Raw genomic sequence first — 14715 nt, forward strand, 5'->3', positions numbered from 1 at the left:
AGTTAAGCATCAGACTCTTGATCTCAGGTCAGGTCATGATCTCACAGTTCGTGAGTTCCAGCCCCGCACTGGGCTCTGCACTGATGGCACAGAGCCTGCTTGGGATTCTGTCTCTCCCTCTCTCTCTCCGCCCCTTACCCACTTGTGCTCTCTAAACAAACAAACAAACAAACTTAACAAAGAAGAAAAAAATAAATGTGAGACCCGAAACCATAAAAATCCAAACACACCTCATTCTTTGCAGCATGGATAGACCGAGAATGTTCCAGATCTTTAAGTTCTAGTTCTTTTTAGCTTAACAATTCTCCTTTGGAATTCTACATTAAACAGTAAAAGGAGCCAAGCTGCACCTTCAATACTTTACTTAGAAACTGCTTCAATTTCTTCCGATTTCACCACTCACAGGTTAAGTTCTACCTTCCAGAAGATACTAACACACTTCAGCCAAGTTCTTTGCCACTTTATAACAAGGATCGCCATTCCTCCAGTTTCCAGTAACACGTTCCTTGTTTCCACTTGAGCTCTCATCAAAATGTCTTTACCTTCCATATTTTTCCCAACACGTGGTTCAGGATTATTAGGGGTTCTCTAGGAAGACTGAGGCTTTCTCTCCAGAACTCTCCTTTTCTTTCTGAGCTCTCTCCAGAATCATCCTTAAAGATCTCCAGAGCCGTGGAGACTTTTGTGAGCGTGGGCTCAGACTCTTTCAGCCTCTGCCCGTTCCCCGGTTCCAGAGTGGCATCCACGTGTTTAGGTATTTGCTACAGCAGCCCCCCACTTTTCGGGTGCAAATTTCTGTCTAATCCTTTCGGGCTGCTATTACAGAACACCATAGACTGGGGCAGTGGGGTGTGCTTACAAACAACAGATTTTTTTTTAAGTAAACTCTATGCCCAATGTGGGGCTCAAACTCACGACCCACAGATCAAGGGTCACACATTCCACTGACTGAGCCAGCCAGGTGCCCTAACAGAAATTTATTTCTCCCAGTTCTGGAGGCTGGGAAGTCCAAGATCCAGCGATGGGTGGGTTCAGTGTCTGGTGAGGACCTGCTTCCTGGTTTGTAGATTGCCTCCTTCTTGCTGCGTTTCACATAGAGCAAGGGGGCCCGGCAGCCGCGTGTGGCCTCTTTGATAAGGGCGCCAATGCTACTCACGAGGGCTCCACCCTCATGACCTAAGCACCTCTCAAAGGCCGCACCTCCAAATACCATTCCACTGGGGAATAACCTCCAACCTATGAGTTTTGGGGTGGGACACAAATGTTCAGTCTATGGTGCCCCACAACCAAACACAGTCATTGCTAGGAGCTGCCCAGGCCCTTAGCCTTCATTTATTTCTACTCACCACTGCTGGAAAACTGACTCTCTGAAGAAAGGCTGGCCAAATCAGGGTACCGAGTCACCAGTGTGGACAGAGAGGTGCTGGAGGTGGCTCCTGGCAACATTCATTTACTTTTTTAAAGTTTATTTATTCTGTGTGTGTGTGTGCGTGCGTGTGTGTGTGAGAGAGAGACAGAGACAGAGACAGAGAGAGAGAACAAGTGAGGGAGGGGCAGAGAGAGAGGGAGAGAGAGAATCCCAAGCTGTTAGCACAGAGCCTGACAAGGGCCAGATCCCACAAACGCTGAGATCCTGACCTGAGCCGAAATCAAGGGTCGGACGCTTAACGGACTGAGTCGCCCGGGGGGGCCCCTTACGACATTTATTAAACAACATTGTGTCCCACGATTCCTGTGGGCACCAGCAGCTGCACCTGTAGACACACGTCCACTTTTCCCCAAAACATTTGCCCTTCTCTCCTCATATTCCTGCAAACTCAGCCCGCTAGGGCGGCCACTCCAGAGGCTCAGGACCCGTGCGGTGCAAGCACCTATGACATCACCAGCTGCCTGCAGCCCCCTGTGACCTCACCACCTGGACAACTTGGCCCCGCACGGCCGTGGCCACTCCCTCAACCAGCACAAGTGACAGAGGGCCTAGATGACCACCGCACCCTCGGGGGAGGCCAGAGCTGCCAGCATCCCCACACATGGTGACAGCAGGCCCACGGACACTTCAACAGTGGGGTCCCAAAGTGAGGACCCCCTCCTTGCAGATGTCCCAACGGCTAACGGTGCCACCGTATCACCTGAACAGCAGGAGGTAGATCAGGCCTCCATTGAGCAGGTCACCTCCACGTCCTCATCAGAATCTGGGGACAAGGACAAGCATGAAGCTGCTGTAGGGGACAGCCAGGAGCCTAAGGAGGCCACGGCCCTGCTGGACCACCAGGCCTCAAACGCTCCACAAATGCCCACGAGCTCCCAGGACCCAGCATGGGAGGGACTGGTACAAAATGCAAGCATGTCTCTGAGTCCTCAGACCTCCCAACGAGACCCCCTGGGGGAAGAAGAGACCCCACAAATGTCGGGTACCCCGGACAGTGACCAAGAATTAGCTCCAACTATGGCAGCTGCTAAGGCACAGTTCCCCGGAAAGGACACTCAGCCCGCTGTGAGCTCTGCAGACTCGGGTGGTCAGGAGGACACTGAGACCACGGGCACCACCACCACCGCTGAAGGAGGGACTCTTGAGGGGGAACCTGAGGGTCCAGAGACCTTGAACTCTGACACTGAAGCTTCGACTGCCGCTGAGTCCCAGGGAGGGACTGAGGAGGATTTGGTGGGCGGCTCAGAATATCTGCAGGCTGAGCAGCTCCCGCCCGCAAGAGGAGGCAGTGCGCCCCCCTCGCCTGGCCCCCTCGAGGTGGCCCCAGGGAGGAGGCCCCTGGACGTCAGCCTTTATATGGCCAATGAGGACAACAGCTATATGCGCTCCATGACCAGCCTGCTGGGCGGAGGTGAGGGGTCCATCAGCTCCCTGGCAGATATCCTAGTGTGGTCTGAGACCACCGTGGGCATGGCCACGGCCTTCCTGGCTTCTGGCCACAGCTCCGCGACAGACGTGCTGCAGAGCAGCGGGCCCAGCCTGCGCTCCGTCTCCAGCATCCTGGGGAATACCTTCTCCTCTGGGCTGATGACAGGGACTGGCTCGGCCCTGCGCTCTGTCACCCACATGCTGGAGACGGTGGAGCAGAGGACTCTAGGGGGCATCCGCTCGGCCATGCGCTACCTGATCAGCCACCTCAGTCCACGCCGGGCCCCTGCCAGACCAGACCCTGACTAGAGGCTACGACGGGAGCCCCGAAGGACCGGCTCAGCAACCTCCCGAGAGCCTGGGACCCGCATGCCCCTGCTGCCTTGCCCACCCCTGCCTGGGCTGGCTCTCCCCAGATCAGGCAATAAATCACTGGTGAGCGTTTATTTTCTAAGCGCAGAAAGGTGTCCCCCGAGGGCTTCCCGGGCTGTCCGATTCAGGGGCTGGAGGTTGAAGTCCAGAAAGAGAAGAGCTTGGCAGGGCTGGGGGGCCAGGCGTGGGGGTCTCAGACTTACAAACATTGATCCTGGAGGGACCCCCACCCACTTAAGTGTGTTCCTGAGGAAGTGAGGCCGGACCCTTCCCCAGGGCCTTGCTGGGCTCTCCAAGGGGGACTGAGAATAGAGTCAGACCAGTGTGAACTGAGGTTCACACCCCAGGGCTCTTACTGATCCGGGGCAAGTCAGTTTGCCCTCTGAACCTCTGATTTTCACCTACAGGATGGATAACGAATCCACATCGTGAAGAGGTTATGAGGCATGAGGGGAACAATGCAGGGCTTAACACAGGGTGCCTGGCACTTAACAAGCTCACACAGTTCAGCTGCCACCAGGATTATCCTCCAGCAGTCTGGGGACATGGTGGGAACAGGGATCTAGTAGGGTGACCGACCATCCGTGTTTGCCTGAGGGTTGGTCTGAACTAAGAGGGTTCCTGGGAGGTGGGACTTTCAGATTTAAAACCAGGAAAACCCCAGGGCACCTGGGTGGCTCAGTCAGTTAAGGGTCAGACTTTGGCTCAGGTCATGATCTTTTAGTTCGTGAGTTCAAGTCCCGTGTCAGGCCCTGTGCTGCAGCTCAGAGCCTGGAGCCTGCTTTGGATTCTGTGTCTCCCTCTCTCTCTCTGCCCCTCCCCTGCTCATGCTCTCTCTCTCTCTTTCTCTCTCTCAAAAATAAATAAACATTAAGAACAATTTTAGGGGCGCCTGGGTGGCGCAGTCGGTTAAGCGTCCAACTTCAGCCAGGTCATGATCTCGCGGTCCGTGAGTTCGAGCCCCGCGTCGGGCTCTGGGCTGATGGCTCAGAGCCTGGAGCCTGTTTCCGATTCTGTGTCTCCCTCTCTCTCTGCCCCTCCCCCGTTCATGCTCTGTCTCTCTCTGTCCCAAAAATAAATAAACGTTGAAAAAAAAAATTAAAAAAAAAAAAAAAGAACAATTAAAAAAAAAAAGATATTCCTGCTTCTCTTGAGAAACCTAAGAGCCTTATTTCTTCAGAGCAACCAGTGGCCGAGCTGTCCTGTCTAGAGGGACCACCTCTGGCCTGCATCCATGACTGATGTCACCTGCCTGAGCCCAGAGGCGTCCCTTTGCCACCCCACCCCTGCAGATCACCCCAGGCCCCAAGGGGATGCCAAGACAAACCAGGCGTGTCTACCCCCTTTTCTCAAGGAGCTGCCACGTGCTGTAGGTGAGCTAGGAGATGTCCTCATAGTGAGAGCAAAGAATTCGGAGGAGGAAGACTGTCGATCCAGATCCCAGTAATGAGGGTCTTCCGGAGAATCAACCGAGTCGGACCTGGGAAGAGAGGCAAGGGAGCATCCACCCCGACAGAGGGGAGAGGAACAAAGGCTGGGGCAGGTGTGAGGCCTGCTTAGCTGGGGAGCAGCTCAACCTGACCGGAGCCCAGAGCAACAGTTGAGCCCGGCAAGTGCCGCTGTCTGGCAGGCACCGCTAGAGACAGACGGCGGAGGTGAATGAAAGATTGGAAGGGACAGAAACCAAACTCGACCCAGATCAGGTGAAGGGATTAGATGCAAGGCACGAGCGCCAAGGGGGCGCGGCTGGCCCTGGGCTCAGCCTGGCCCTCAGGGCTCTGTCTCTGCAGCTCCGCCCGCCTGTGCTGGCTCCATTCAGAGGCGGCTCAACCTCCTTCCCGGAAAAGACAGAGGCCCTTGTTCTTGTGAGCTCCAGTAGGAGAGGCCCAAAGGAGGACAGCGCCGGCTTGGCTCCCTTTCTCTCTCTCGCACCAATCACGGAGGCTTTGGAAATGAAATACCTGGCCTGGGCCTCACGTCCATCGGGGTGGGGTTCGGGGGAGGCGGGGTCAGCCCCGTCGCGGAGGTTCCCCCACAGGAAGGGCTGCTGGGCCCGTTTTGTGTGTCAGAGCCGGCAGCATTGTAAAGAGTGTGGCCTTGGGGGCCAGGCTGCCTCGAATCCTGCTCTGCGTCCCACTAACTCATCTCCCTGTGCCTCAGTTTCCTCATCTGTAAAATGTCAATAACAGTGTCTACTGCATCAGGCTGCTCTGAAGATTACATGAGCTAAGGAGTCAAGTGCATAGAACAGCGCCTGGCGCGTAGCTGAGCGCTCTGTGTTAGCAATCATTGTGATTATTACGACAGAGGGTTCTGTGCAGCTCCTGCCAAGGGCAGACTTCCCCCGCTCCTTCCAGCTCCCTCTTTGCTGTGGGATAAACAGTTGTGTTGGCAAATCCTCCTGGCAACACGTCTCCTCTGTAGGTGGAACCCCCCCTCCCCCAGGCATCCAGGTGCTAAGACACCTGGGGAAAAGGTCAGGGTTGCACATGGGGGCTGAGGACTCCAACACGGACGGAAGTGGGTGCACCGCAGCTCCAGATAAGATGGCCAGAGTGAGAAAGGAAAGGCCCCATTCCACAGGCAAGAGGAAGCCGTTCCTGGGACACAGGTCAGCAAGCAGGAGTGGTCCAGCCCATCACGGCCATGGATGAAAACTGAACAAGGAGAGTGCTACCGGGAAGGGAGAAGGAACGGAAGGTGGGGTGTAAGGGGGAAAAGAATGAGTAGTCGTCAGAATAATGGGGTGGCTGTATGTATTCTTTGATGGTGAGGACTCAGGCATAGACAAAGTTATTAATTCACCCCTGAAAAGCTAGCGCCCCCTCGCTCTTTCTCATTTATGCGCTAGGGCTAACACCTGACAACCATCCGTGCTTCTCCAGGATCAACAACCATCTTTCTGGGTGTGTGCTGCCACTGAGAGACCCGTCTGTAAGCAGAGGTTCTGCTTAAAGAGACATTTAGGCTGGGCGAAAAGCCAGCGGGGCAGACATGACATCCTGACATCTGAGCCCGGCAGGGGCTTGACTAAGGGAAGGGCACCAACGAGTCCCGGCAGGCAGCATAAGAGACACTGTGGCCTCTCCCCGGGGCACGGTGGGCACTGTGATGGGCCACCCAATCTCCTTCAATGAAGGACTTGTCCCCCCAGCTGCTGGGAGCGCTGGCAGTGCCCAGCCTTCGGTGCTGACCCCCTTTCAGAGGGCTGCCACCCATCGTCGTGGCCAGGTCCGTGCCAGAATCTAAGGCCTGACTGTCCAACTCCAGCTCCAGAGTGCCCATGGGGCTGGCCGGGGTGAGCTGGGGTTTGCATTATAGACTCCATTCCCCTCAGCCCACTCTGGCTCAGAGCCTGTGTTCCAGAGAACCCAACCTGTGACCACAGGCTGTTTTCTTTCCCATTGGAGATGTGTGTGTGTGTGTGTGTGTGTGTGTGTGTGTGCGCGCGCGCGTTTGCAGAGAGGTGGGGGAGGACCTACAAATTCAAACTGTGGGAAAAGTTCAAAGATCTTTTTATTATGTTTATTTATTTATTTTTGAGAGAGAGAGAGAAAGAGACAGAGCACAAGCAGGGGAGGGGCAGAGAGAGGGAGAGAAAGAATCCCAAGCAGGCTGCCAGGGCAGAGCCAGATGTGGGACTCAAACTCACCATCTGTGAGATCATGACCTGAGCTGAAATCAAGAGTCAGAGGCTCAGCCGACTGAGCCACCGAGGTACCCCCAAAGATCTTTTTAAAAAGAATCTTCATTGTAAGAAAAGTTAAGAAATTTGAGGCCATCTTGAGAATGGTAAAAAAAAAAAAAAAAAAAAGCTAAATCTTTGTCAGTGCTTTTACTTGTTTTGTAAGGACAATAATATTGTTTAGTCTACAGCCACTTGTCTAATTGTGGTCAAGTTTATAGGTTTGGCTGGGTGAGGCACAGATTCTATCCAGGAAAGAGTGTCTCCAAAAGAAAGTGACCATAGATAAGGGCAGTTCCCACAGTGGGATGTAACAAGGAGTAAAGGTAAACTAAGGTCTTTAGTACACAGTTACTTATTTAAATGAAAGACTGGATCCTCTCTGGGCTGGAAGGAAGCCCTGTATCTTAGGCTGTCTGGATCTTCAGCTTCTAGTCCCTAAGAGTGGAAGTGCGCCCTCTGCTGGAGAGAAGGCACCGCTGACCTGTGCCCGGAGGGCCCAAAGCTGAGCCTTGAGAATGTTCACTGGGGGATTTGAGACACATTCAGGAGCGAAGCGGGGGTTAAAAGAAAACTTTATCCACTCACAACACTTCTGACACCAAATGCGTGGGTTTTCCACACGAAGCAGTTCTCCAATTCCCTGCAGACACCCACCTGGGTGGCCAACAATTCAATTCTGGCACTAACTTGAGTTAGCACAAACCCTACAGGTTAAGGGCTCAGTCTCACCAGATTGCCCCACTTCAGATGCCAATCCCAAGTAGCGGGTCCCGAGGTACCCGCACTTCTGTCTGATGTGGCTACAAATCAGGGATTCCCTCATTCCCTCCTCAGGTTGGATAATTGTCTACAATAACTCACAGAACTCGGGAAGACAGGATCACTGATTTATTATAAGGGATATAAGAAAGGATACAAATGAACAACCAGATGAAGAGGTATATATACGGCAAGGTCCAGAAGGGTCTCGAGCACAAGAGTTTCTGTCTCCCAGAAGTTAGGGTGTACCACCCTCCTGACACATGGATGTTTTCACCAACCCAGAAGCTCTTCAAACTCTTTTGTTTAGAGTTTTTTATGGAAGTTCCATTATGTAGGCATGACTGATTAAATCACTAGCCATTAACCCAATCTCCAGTCCCTCTCCTCTCCCCAGAGGTCAGGGGAGGGGAGGGGTTGCTGAAAGTTTCAACTTTTTTTTAGTTTATTTATTTGTTTTTATTTTTTTTTTAATGTTTATTTTTGAGAGAGAGAGAGAAACATAGTATGAGCAGGGGAAGGGCAGAGAGACAGAGAGGGAGACACAGAATCTGAAGCAGGCTCCAGGCTCTAAGCTGTCAGCATAGAACCTGACTTAAGGCTCCAACTCAACTCACCCTGAGATCATGACCTGAGGTGAAGTCAGCTCCTTAACCCTTAACCACTTAAGCGACTGAGCCACCCAGGCACCCTGAAAGGGGCATATTATGAATAACAAAAGATGCTCCTCTCACCCCTACCACTCAGGAAATTCCAAGAGTTTTAGAAGTTCTCTGCCAGGAAGCCGGCAGGGGCAAGGAAGAGTCCAAATATATATTTCTTATTATATCAATGTTCAGAATAAACCCTAAGGTACCAACAATCAAGCTGACTCAGGCTGGAAATGTGTCCCTAGGAAGATCTTAGGAACAAAGGCAGGAGGACAGAGGAGGACAGACCCTCCAGCTGGAGTCACTGCCAGAGCCCAACATCATGACAACGTTGGTAGAACAGTGTTCTATGACTCAGACCTCAGAAGGCCCAGAGTCCTCCAGAAAGGATCCCACCATGGCAAAGGCCTTCAAGGGCTGGGCCTGGCTGAGGGGTCCCTGGAAGAGCAGTACCCCCTGCACCTGCACTAGAAGCCAGCCGGCCCACCCTGTGGAGCCCTCAAGTGGACCCCGAGGCACTAGATGAAGGTCCCACTGTCTTCCAGCCTGTTTTCTCATCTATAAAATGGGTCTCCCATTTGCCTCACAGGGATGCTGAAATCAATAATGCATCTTTTTAAAAATAGCATTTAATGGTGCATGTGACAAACGTCAGTTTTCTCCCTTCTGTGGGGTTTTCTGCATTGTCTGTGTATTGATCGGGAGTCTCTTAATTGGAAGTGACAGAAACCAGCCCCAAGTAGCTTACTTAGGCACAAACAGATTGATGGGCTGGGTAGAGAAGGGCTAGGAAGGAACTGGCTTTGGAGATGCCCGGTGTCAGGGACTCAAAGCTGCCAGGAGTCCATTGCTTATGTCCCCTCCCTCCCCTGGCAACTCTGCTCTCCTCCAGGCTTTTGCTCCTTGCAGGGAACATGGCTCCTGGAGGCTCCTGGAGTCCCACAGGCTTGTACTTGAGACTAAGAGGAAAGTTGTTTCCCTGCTGCTGCCTGATAAATCCTAGGGGTCAGTGTTCTGGTTAACCTAGCCTGGATCACATGTTGGAAAGGCCTTCCTCACGCAGAGTTCCCGGGACCTCCGGAGCACCCGGAGCTGTGTCCCTCCCAGAGAGGAGGAGGGAGAGGAGGCTACGGAAGCCTGTCCCCTCTCCTAGGTCCCTCACTGCAGGTCGCACTGCTCTGCAACTAAAGGCCCCCAGCAGATTATAATCACCTTTCCCACCAGTATGTGACCGTTCGACCCACAATCAAGTTTCCTTTGACCATGTGCTTTGGAAAGATCTGAGGCCTTCTTAAGTGTACTCCCTCTAACTCTACGAATTAAAAAAAAAAAAAAAAAAAAAAAAATCCTTTGCATCTCTAAATTTTAAATATCAACCAATGAGGAAAAGGGATTCACTTGCAACGCCTGATTTTGCTTCTGGCCACCTGCATGTTATTAGGACTTGTCAAAATACAGTTTGGGGTGAGGAAAAACTCCTTCCACCGATGGCCTTCACCACAGCGAACCTGAACAAGATAAGCAAGGCCCTCCAGCAAGAGGAGGTAGTTGGGATTACCCTTGGCCAAAGACCGGTCGGTTGAGGCAGACCAGGTCAGGGCATGGTGGCAGATTACTGCCGGCCCCCGCATGGTTCTGGGCTTTGGGTTCCAGCACTTTACTATCTGCCTTGACGTGAAACAGAGACGCAAGATGCTGCAGCCTGACAAGGCCCGCACCAGACTCCGCGCAAGGTGCTTAGACAGGCCCCTCCCTCCCCACTCCCCGCACCCAGAGGCGGCCCGGTCAGACTGCAGCCAGGGCAAGGAGGTGAATGTCACACGGACGTCAGGGGAAGGCACGGGAGTGGGAGAGCGAACCAGGGATGGGAGCAGAGTGGCGTGAGCAGGGCCCAGTGTCTCCTCCCCCAAGGCAGGTGGCCAAGCGAGGGAGAGATTTCCTGGGCGACCGAGGGGGGAGGGGGGGATGAAAACGCCCCGACCGCCACCTGCTCCTCGTGGCCAGAGCAGGAGCCCAGGTTGTGGGGCCTGGTGAGAAACGAGACGAGCGGAAAACTGGGGCAGTCAGACGGGGTGACGGCAAACAAAGGCCTCTCTCTGCGAGAGAAACGCCGGCTGGCTGAGGGTCGCACTCAGGCCACGCGGGGCCCTCGCGGGCGGCGCCGTTTCCTCCGCTGGGGCCGGTCCCCTTCCGCCGGGGGTGCGCGGTGGGCACAGCTCCGGGGCGGGACAGAGGGCGCGGCCCGGCGGGCGAGGGGCGGCGAGGACAGCCACCGCCCCGCCCCGCCGTGTCCCTGGCGACCGAGGCCTCAGCGCCCGGGCGGGGGCCTTCGGAGGGTGAGTCTACGCCGGTTGCTACGCAACGGCCCGGTGACGTCAGGCGATTGAGTTTGGTTCCCAAGGTAACTGGCCGGGCAGCTGGGCCGGGAACTATTTGTGTCTGTCCCCAGAGGGGCTGCGGAGCCTCCGGGGTCTGGCGCAGCGGAGGAAATGCGCTGCTGGCCGGCGGGCAGGCGGGGGACAGAACACAGAGGCCCTTTCAGCTCTCGGAGCCGGCGACCCAGGCGGGGCGGCGTCTGCGCCCTACGGGAGGACGCCCCTCCTCCGCTCCCCGCCGCCCCGGTTTTCTCCCCACGCCTGCGGGGGAGGCCCCTGGACCGCCAGGCTTTGTCCTACTTCTTCTAAACGCTCCCCTGGGTAAACCCTAGGAAGAAAGGGGCCTCTGTTTGCAGCAGCCCGGCCCGCACCGCCACCCTCACTGCACACAGTAGGCGCTCAGCACGGCATTCCCATGGGACTGTGGACATTCTGCCCTTTCAGAGCTGCCAGACGCCTCCAGCACTCAGAACCCCGCGTCAGGTTCTGATCTCGAGCGCCCCGGTACCTGTCCTCCTTGCCCTGGTGAGCACATCAGCAGACCGGCTCCATAGTTAGGGGGCCACGATGCAAAAATAAAGTGAGAGGCCCCTTGTTCAAAAGTGACTGAGGGACAATGTAGGAAACAGACCCCAATCCTGCCCACTGAGGACGAACTGCAAGAGAGTGAAAGTACACGGGTAAACTGAGGCAAGTGGCCCCAGTCACGGAGGAGAGAGGATAAAGTTCAAATCTGGAGTGGAAGAAGTGAGCGACAAGACACAGCGGGACCAGAAAGACCAGCAGGTGCACAAAATAAAGCAGTGACCTACATCTGGGCCTGAGAGCTGGCAGCAGGTTGCCTGGGGGACCCCAGGGCGTCGGGGCGCTGTAACTGGGTCTCCGGACTAAGGCGGTGCAGTCTGGCCAGGCCTCTCGGGCTCTCCCTTCCTCACCGCACCTGTTGCGGCGGATAACATGGAGCCTCTCACAGTCCGTCTCCAGGGAGCCACCATCACCTCCTCCAGCAGGGGGGCCAGGCCAGGCTGGCCCCGGGGATGTGGATACCCAGGTCCAGGTCTCAGAGACCGGGTGTGCATGCATGCATCGACATCCAGACCAGCTGTTTCCCCAGGAGCCAGGGCATGCTCTGCCTGTCCCACCCAAGGGAGGCATCTGCCCCATCCCTGTAAACCTTCACTTCTTGTCAGCAGTCTGAAGCTGACCAGGGGCTCTGAGGACCGGAGGCATCTGGTATCTCTTGAAGAGCAGCCGCAAGACCTTCTTTCCAGGGTAGTGAATTCCCACAACCTGATCCTCACTTGCGAAAAGCCTGCAACCCTTGTCTTCTCTCCTCTCTGTGAAGCAGGCTCCGTAATCCCAGTTTCACACACAGGATGGGTTCTAGAATGCCCCCTCCCCCAGTCTCACCTCCAGATTTGCCAGACTCTCCCAGAGGATGCCTTGAGAACTGGCTCTGGGCCTAGGAACCAGAGCTGGTGAGCAGAACCGGCGACATAATGTGCGGGGCCTAGGGCAGAGTGAAAATGCAAGGCCCCTTGTTCAAAAAGTGTTGAGAAGGTCAAGATGGGAGGGTGTCTGGCTGGCTCAGTCAAAAGAGCATGTGACTCCTGATCTCAGGGTCATGAGTTCAAGCCCTATGTTAGGTGCAGAGATTACTTAAAAATACGTAAGTAAACTTGGGGCACCAGGGTGGCTCAGTTGGTTAAGCCTCCGACTTCGGCTCAGGTCATGATCTCACAGTTTGTGGCTTCCAGCCCCGCATCGGGCTCTGTGCTGACAGCCCAGAGCCTGGAGCCTACTGTGGATTCTGTGTCTCCCTCTCTCTCTGCCCCTCTCCTGCTCATACTCTGTCTGTCTCTCTCTGTCTCTCAAAAATAAAAAAACACTGAAAATAAATAAACTTAAAAAAAAAATTGCCAAGATGGTGACAACAGACATGAGACCAAGCATGGGGCCCTGTATGGCTGCATAGGTTGCACACTCACAAAACCTGCCCCGCCCAGCTGGCAAGTCCTAGACACCAAGTAAACCTCCCTCCTGCACAGAATCTATCTGTTCCCTCTGTCAAGGTCCATCTGTTGGCCTCTCCCCACATTGCGGCCAGCCACTTACTTCCAGGGGCACTTTCCCACCCATCCATTCAACACAATCTGGGCACCTACAATCTGGGCACCTACAATCTGGGCACAATCTGGGGTCCTCAGGCCCACCAGATATCGCAATGGGGATGTGCCCATTGCTTTCCCATCAAAGGACCAAAGTCATAGAATACTGCCAGAAATGTTCATTTATGCAAATGCTGGATGGTTGGTTCTCTATTTTCGGCTGAAGAACGCTTGCTCTTGAAAAAATAGATAAGGATAGATAAGCATCTCTGTAAGATGATGAAATATGAAATGTAGCAGCTGATTGATGAGGGTTTGGCACTAAACAACATTAAAACAATATAAAAGAACAGAAGTCAAGGGTGTGTTTGCGGCCTCTTAAGGTCCAGGTCACGCCCATGATTCATCTCACTCTGCCCTCAGGGAACCGGGGGAGGGAAATTCTGCCACAGCCCATTAGGTTTAGGTCACCCTGGGATCAGATCCTGCAGTGGGAGCTCCCCGGGGATCAGCTGAACCTGCACCCCCTCTTCTCTCTCTGCTTGCTCCTGCCACCTTCCCGACCCTTCCACAGATGTGACCCCAGGAGAGCTCCCTGATAAACTTCCTGTACGCTAGTCTATGAAGTCTCCTCTCACCCTGGGAGGCACCCATGGGCCCCGCCCACCTACTTAAACGCCCTATAACAGCTGTTCTTTCATTCGTTCCAAAGACCTTCACTGGAGACCTACTATGCACCAGATGCTGTTCTAGGTGCTGGGGGTAAAGCAGAATAAGGCAGGCAAACACCTGTGCCCTCATGGAGCAGACATAAAGCAACCAAAAATACAAAGCCATAACATCGAACTTAGAAGTTCTATTTTAAAAAACCAACAGAATGATACCGTAGAGAATATCTGATCTGAGCCAGGGGCAGCTACTTTAGATCAAATTTCCTTTGGGTCAAGAAAGTTCTCTCTGAGGAGGCAATAAGAGGCCAGGCACTCACCAGTTTGAAGGACAAGCATCAACCAGGCAAATTCAAAGGCTCTCAGGTAGGAAGTTGGGATGTTGGGTTCAAAGCAACAAAAGGTGAGTCTAGAATAAACCGAGTGATGGAAGAGGAGGTCAGAGGCAAGGCCAGATGATGCAGGGCCTGGAAGAAGAATCCAGAAGAATTCAGCTTTTATTCTAAGTGAGGTGGGAGCCATTGGGCAGTTTTAAGCAGGGCAGTTATGCGATCTTTACCTATTTAAAGCATCACTCTGGCTACTGGGGGAGAATGGATTCACTACACAAACCACCTGCTGTTTGGCACATGTTTGCCCTTTGACCTAATTGTTACTAACCACCATTTGCGCAATAGCCTCTCTATTGCTGGAGGCCAGTCCTTGGACTTGTTTGGATCCCCACACTGCCTTGCACTGAGTAGGCGCTCAGTAAATATTTAGAGGCCAACCAGATGACACTTTTGTGTCTGCAGTGATCTTCTGGAGTCTTGCTTCTGGGACCAGCATCAGCGCCACCTGGTAGCTTACAGGGAAGGTAGAATCCCAGGCCCCACCCAGAACGTCTAAATCAGAATCTGCAATTTAAGAAGATCCCCCAGAAATCCGAAGGCATGGTAATGTTTGAGAAGCTCGTATAAAAAAGAGTAGAACAACTGGAGGGCCAGACAAGGAGGTGGGGGAGGCTGGAGGTGAGCCAGGAGGTGAACCCAGGTGAGCACAGTGGGCTCACTTGGGAAGTCTCCCATAAAAGTGGCAATGGCCCTGAGTCACTGAGTCTGAGAGGAGCTGGGACCAGTGATACAGCTCACACTTATTTGGTGCTTTCTATACATCAGACACTGGTTTCTCAATCTTTTCCACGCATTAATCATTTAGTCTTCACAACAGCCCTATAAAGCGGTACGATGACAGTCACC

General features: G+C 53.8%; 1 protein-coding gene across 2 annotated transcripts; it reads left to right on the top strand.

Moving 5' to 3' along the window:
* The first annotated feature begins 1683 nt into the window (after window positions 1-1683).
* Window positions 1684-3937, top strand: TEX44 (testis expressed 44). Of its 2 annotated transcripts, XR_006711898.1 has the most exons (2): window positions 1684-3292; window positions 3637-3937. XR_006711898.1 is itself a non-coding variant. In XM_045475166.1 (1 exon), exon 1 carries the CDS (start codon window positions 1982-1984, stop codon window positions 3164-3166), a length of 1185 nt encoding a protein of 394 aa, XP_045331122.1. In that variant the 5' UTR covers window positions 1684-1981; the 3' UTR covers window positions 3167-3303. The 2 variants fall into 2 exon arrangements, 1 of the variants encoding a protein (XP_045331122.1); XM_045475166.1 differs by lacking the exon at window positions 3637-3937 and having other exon boundaries at window positions 1684-3303.
* Window positions 3938-14715: the final 10778 nt, after the last annotated feature.

The sequence above is a fragment of the Leopardus geoffroyi genome, chromosome C1 (assembly GCF_018350155.1).
Source record: "Leopardus geoffroyi isolate Oge1 chromosome C1, O.geoffroyi_Oge1_pat1.0, whole genome shotgun sequence".
Classification (NCBI taxonomy): Eukaryota; Metazoa; Chordata; class Mammalia; order Carnivora; family Felidae; genus Leopardus; species Leopardus geoffroyi.